The sequence below is a fragment of the Mercenaria mercenaria genome, chromosome 16, assembly GCF_021730395.1.
Source record: "Mercenaria mercenaria strain notata chromosome 16, MADL_Memer_1, whole genome shotgun sequence".
NCBI lineage: Eukaryota > Metazoa > Mollusca > Bivalvia > Venerida > Veneridae > Mercenaria > Mercenaria mercenaria.
In genome coordinates, this window is record NC_069376.1 from 5923391 (window position 1) to 5929390 (window position 6000).

The window sequence follows — 6000 nt, forward strand, 5'->3', positions numbered from 1 at the left end:
ACGGTAGGGGTTAGACAGGGTAAGGTAGGGATAGGTAGGGTAAGTTAAAGGCAGGGAAGGGTATGCTAGAATTAAGGAAGTGTAGGCTAGAGTTGCAGGGTAAGGTAGAGGTAGTGTAAAGATAAGGTAGAAAATGAGCGGAAGGCAGTAGGGGTACAGGGTAGCACCAGGCAGAAAGAGTATGGAAGGGTAGGCTAGGGATTAGAAGGCTAGTGTTTGCTAGGCTAGGGTAGGGGTTTGGGTAGGTTAGGGTAGGCTATGCTAGGCTTTGCTTGGTTTCGTAGGTTAGGGTAGGGATAGGGTATTGGTAGGGTAAGGTTATGGTAGGTAAGGTAAGGTTGGTAGGGAAGGCTAGGTTAGCCTAAGCCAGGCTAGGCTAGAGGTAGGGATATGTGTAGGGTACGCTAGGCTAGGCCTAGCTTTGTTTGACTTTGCTAGGCTAGATGGTAAGAGTATGTTTGGGTAGGCGTAGGTTAGGTGTTATATAGGCTCGGGCAGGATAGGCTAGGCTATGGTAGATGTAGGGTAGGGTAGGGTAAGGCAAGGAAGGCTAGGCTAGGCTAGGTAAGTCTAGACAAGGCTAGGCTACAGGGTAGGGTAGGGTATCGGTAGGGTAGGGTAGAGAAGGTTATGGTATGAGGTAGGGTTAATTATCATAGGGTACGGTAAGCTATGGTAGGGTATGGAAGGGTAAGGTAGGAAGGATATGGTAGAATAAGGTGGTAGGGTAGGTTGAGGTAGGGGAAGGGCTGAACATCGGCAAGGAACGGTTCTGGTAGTTCTAGTAGGGTAAGGTAAGGTAGGGAAGGCTAGGCTAGGCTAAGCTAGGCTAGGGGTAGGCTTAGCTTAGTTTGGCTTGGCTAGGCTAGATGGTAGAGGTAGGTTTTGGAATGCGTAGGGTAGGTGTAGTGTATGCTTGGATAGGGTAGACTAGGCTATGGTAAGAGTAATGGGTAGGGTAGGGTAAGGTAGGGAAGGTTAGGCTGGGCTAGGCTAGGCTAGACAAGGCAAGGCTAAGGTAGTGGTATGTTAGAGTAGGGATAGGTGTAGGGTAGGGTAGGGTAGAGAAGGCTAGGTTACGGAGTAGGGTAAAGTAAGCTTGGGAAAGGCAGGCTAGGCTAGGGGTATGCTAGAGGTAGGTTGGGCTAGGGTAGGTTAGGCTAGGTGGTAGGAGTAGGCTTGGGTAGGAGTAACGTAGAGGCAGTAGCCTCCTCTAGCCTACCCTTCCCTTACTTACCTTACCATACCCCCTACTATACCCTACCTTACCGCACCCTGCCCCATATCCCTACCCTTACTGTCCTGTTTAGCCTAGCCTACCTACACTAGCCTTCTCTACCCTACCCAACCCCTATTCTATACGCCTACCCCTACCACCCTAGCCTAGCCTCCCCTAGCCTACTCGTCCATACCCTACCTCTACTGTCCTGCCCTACCCTCTACCCCCTACTGCTATGCGCTGCCCTGTCCTACCTTACATCTACACTAACCCTACCATTCTACCATAGCCCTGCCCTGCCGTTTACCTACCTACCCCATGCAAACCTAGCCTAGCCTAGTCTAGCCTACTCCTACCACCCTAGTCTACCCTACCCTAGCCAACCCGTCCCTACCCCTATCTCTACTGCCCTGCCCTGCCCTGCCCTTTTCCGCCTATTGCCCTACCCCTACCCTACTCCTGCCTACCCCTTACACCCTAGCCTAGCTTACCCTAGCCTAGCTTACCATTCCCTACAATATCCAACCCTACCCCTCAATAGCTTAGCCTAGCCTAACCTACCCTGCCCCCAACGCTAAGCCTCTAGCACCTAGCCTAGCAAAGCAGTGCCCAGTCAACCCTAGTTTATCTTTCTCTACCCTACCTGTACCCAACCCCTATCCCAACCTATCCCTACCACCCTACACTACCCGGTCCTACCCTAGCCTACCTACCTACCCCTACCCTACGCCTACCCAAACCTACCCCTACCACATAGCCTAGCAGACCAAAACGTACCCTACCCTTCCCTTAGTCTAGCCTACCTTTCACAACCTTACCTTAACCAACACCTACCATAGCCTACCGTACCCGTCTCCTACCCTAACCCTATCCTTCCCTTACCAAACCTACCCCTACCACCTTAGCCTAGCTTAGCCTTTCCAAGCCTAGCATACCTTAGCCTACGATTCCCTACCCCTTCCCCTACATCTGCTGCCCTGCCCTCTACTCCCTTATCCCATGGCCTGCCCTGTTCTATCTTGCATGTACACTTACCCTACCACCCTACGCTACTAGTAGCCTATCCTACCCTACCCTACCCTAACATAGCCGAGCCTAGCCTACCCTACAGCCTACCCTGGCCTACCTTTACCATACCTACACTTATCCCTATCCCTTACCCCTACTAGTATTCTATACGCCTACCCCTATCACCCTAGCCTAGCCTCCCCTAGCCTACCCGTCCATTACTACCTCTACTGCCCTGCCCTACCCTCTACCCACTACTGCTGCCACTGCCCTGTCTTACCTTACATCTACACTAACCCTAACACCCTACCATAGCATAATAGTAGCCTAGCAATAGTTGTACATTGTGCGCTTTTGGTAAGGAAAAAATGCAATAGAAGCCATAACAGAAGTTAAATATTTCCCTTTTTCAGTTGGTAACAAAGTGTAGCACTTGTTTTTAGATATTTTAACAGCACTTTCTCGGTCGATATTTCTTTGTTTTAGACTTTTAGTATAGCCTCAACCATTTCTCCATTACAAAATAAAATCTAAAAACTAATTGAGGCACACCATGAGAAAACCAACATGGTGTTTGTGCGACCACTGTAGATCCAGACCAGACTGCGTCACACTGTTCGCTAACGGTTTCTATAATTGCAATAGAAAACAATAAGGAAAGCGAGCACAATGGATTCTGACCAGACTGTACAAATGCGCAGGCTGGTCTGGATTCATGCTGGTCGCAAATTCACTATGTTGTTTTTTTTTTATGGTACGGTTCATTTTATTATTGAAACAAACGGGTGTTTTAATCACACGTTTCCACTGATTTTGCTTTACTTTGACGGATTACATTTATGCTCATGTTGATGTAAAGTTGTATTCATTAAAAATGAAAGAAATAAGCCTCACTGGTAAAATAACGGACCACGTTATTCAACTAGAAACCTAATAATATTGTATTTGATCTCACTTCTCCGTCAGTTTGGATATCGTTCTCATAGAAAGTAAGTCTAGGGAATAATGAAGGTTTAAAGTTTAAAATAAAAGTTATTCAATCAACTCTGGAATTGTCGATCTTTTAATGTAGCGATGTATAGCACTGCAGTTTGCATTTAAAAAACTTGTATCAGCTTCTATGAGCTAAAGTTGTGGCCATTTTGTTAGTGGTGTTTTAATGATGCCATTTTTGCCCGAACAAAATACGCTTTGAACTGACAATACATTCAAAGTTGTACAGAACAGATTATCATTTATAGCTTATAAATACACGAATTTTAGTACTTGAACCATTATGAAGATTTCGTATATTTCTGTATAATTATTGTTAAACAGATTTATTACAAAATATGAATATTTGTGAAAATAGTGAAGGATCTTGTCAACGTTGAATCTTGTTTACGACCTTTGTGTTGAAAGTTTCCTTCATATATGTTTCACTTACAATTTAATGAAACGCTTTCTAATACTACTTCTTCAAGGAACACCAACACGAGGGAAGAAAAGAAATGTATGTAGATGGTTTTCTAAAAAGTTGTCATGTCTGCGCCGACATAAGAAAGGTAATGTTGGTTACCGAACTTCAAGATACCCGGTATACCTGAATTTACATTTTTATATATTTTACGTTATTTGTTGACGCGTGTCAATTCCCATAACTGCAAGGACAAAGCAACTCTCAGAGTCATTTATGTTTACAGGAATAGCTAAGTCTAAAGCTCTGGTCGCGCCTTCTTTAATGTTTTCTTTTTTTCACATAAATAAAAGGTAGATATTAAGTACTCAGACTTTAATTTATTCAGCCATGTTGTCATCTGTCCAAATTTGTTTTATTTGGTTTTATATAATTTTGCTTTGATTTGGCCTAAAACGACTATTTCATGGTAATATAAATTCATATATTTCAAATTTTGAAGACAACAAGAATAGCAATTATGATATCATTTAAATAAAATTTCGTGGATTGATGCGCCAAATTCTTTTCTCCATGAATATTGATATTTCAAATCATATAGTCCAGTAGATACTGCTGCCAATAGCGTTTCTCTGTAAAAAGACTAGATGCAATCATCACAAGTCTTGATGGTTTCGACCGTTAAATTAAAAGTTAAATTATGAAACTAAATCAAATAATGTTTGCCTTAAAATCAAATGTACTAGTAAAACATGTTGTTCTTTGCTGTGAAGTTAATCAACTGGGTTACCAGTAGTTTCCTTTTTTATTCAGAAGAAACAGAAACAAATGGGACAGAATATGAACAGCGTTCGGTTGAAGAGGAAGATCAGCATGTTAAGATGAAAAAACGTATGTAGAACGTAGTGATCTTCATTCGAAAGCTATATCCAACCTAAATTCATAGTGGTACATATTCAAGAACAAAAAGCGAATTGGGTACAATCTGTTAAATAACCTTTTAGAAACTGTACTCGCCATTTTAATCACTTTTAAACTTTCCCAGTAGTAAACGAGAATGTTTAAACAAAAGAGAACAAAAAAGAGTCGTTGCATTATATTGGCCTACTTTAGAGTGTTTACGACCGGTACGTGGTTCGGTCTGTTAACAGACTATACTGATTTAAGTATCATATAAATAAAATATACAAGGAAACACAACATCTATCGTTGTGTGTGTTGGTATGTCTGTAAAATGTCCGTCCATACATAAACATGTGTTGCTCTTGTGTATCAGTAAAAGTATCTTTAATGAATATTGATTGGGTTACTAGTAGTTTGTTTTTGTTTTCAGAAGAAACAGATGCAAGTACGGCTGTACATGCACAGCATTCGGCGGCGGAAGATCAATATCTTCAAAAGAAAAACCGTAAGTAGATTTCTTTTGTTAGATGATCTTCATTTAAAGTATGTATCCATTAAAAATTTACAGAGGTAGACACTGAGAACAAACACCAAAATGAATACAATCCGATAAAACTGAACATTTTCAGCAGTCGTCAACATTCCTGAACTTTATGGGTTGGAGCAGAAAATGGCAGCAAATGGCGAAATAACGTGTGTTCGCATTGTATTTGACCCAGTTTACAGAACTCACATACTGATGTTTATATTCCATGGCTACAAAGTTAATTCGGATGTAGATTATACTGCTCTAAGAGGCATATGAAGAAAGTAAACAACATTTAGTCATAATAGTAATTGTTTTGTCCGTCTGTTTGTCCATTCTTATTTTTGGATACTTCTAATTTGCCACAGATGGGAATAAAAGTTTATGTGCACCTGTCCTCAAGACCTTCCGATATGCTTTTGTGGTTATCACGTATCTCTAGTATATGTCAATAGTTTCTAAGTGCAGACGTCCTCAGCCCTTCCGTTAGGCATTTGTGTCCATCACGTATCTATATTTCTTGTATACATGTATGTCAATAGTTTCTAAGTGCAGCCGTCATTAAGCCTTTCTGCTCGGTTTTTCTGTACATCACGTTTCTATATCTCTAATATATGTCAACAGTTTTTAAGTGCAACCGTCTTCAAGCCCTTCCGTCAAGACTTTGTATCCATCAAATTTCTACATTTCTAGTGTATGTCAAAAGTGCAGCCGTCATCAAGCCTTTCTGTAATGTTTTATACTCTTTACATTTTTGTGAGTTAAAAACGGTGCCCTACTGTTTTTTTATGTGTTGCTTGTTCGTTTTTCTATGTTATTTAGTTGTGTGTGGTTGTGTTTTCATCTTTGGTATATGTGCGTTTACGCTATTGTGGTTTACGATGTAGTATGATTGTTATTAAGGAACGTTGTTTTCCCTTTACTGTTCAACTTTCCTTCCCCCGCCAC

The 6000-nt window shown here is 41.5% G+C and overlaps 1 protein-coding gene across 1 annotated transcript in view; it reads left to right on the top strand.

Moving 5' to 3' along the window:
• Nucleotides 1-5191, top strand: part of LOC123540844 (polyamine-modulated factor 1-binding protein 1-like) — a 30369-nt gene extending 25178 nt beyond the window's left edge. Inside the window, exons 5-7 of the mRNA XM_045326160.2 lie at nucleotides 3691-3771; nucleotides 4437-4514; nucleotides 4957-5191. Coding sequence (XP_045182095.2) covers nucleotides 3691-3771; nucleotides 4437-4514; nucleotides 4957-5039 — 242 coding nt within the window. The 3' untranslated portion in view covers nucleotides 5040-5191. The remainder of the gene's footprint in view (nucleotides 1-3690; nucleotides 3772-4436; nucleotides 4515-4956) is intronic.
• Nucleotides 5192-6000: the final 809 nt, after the last annotated feature.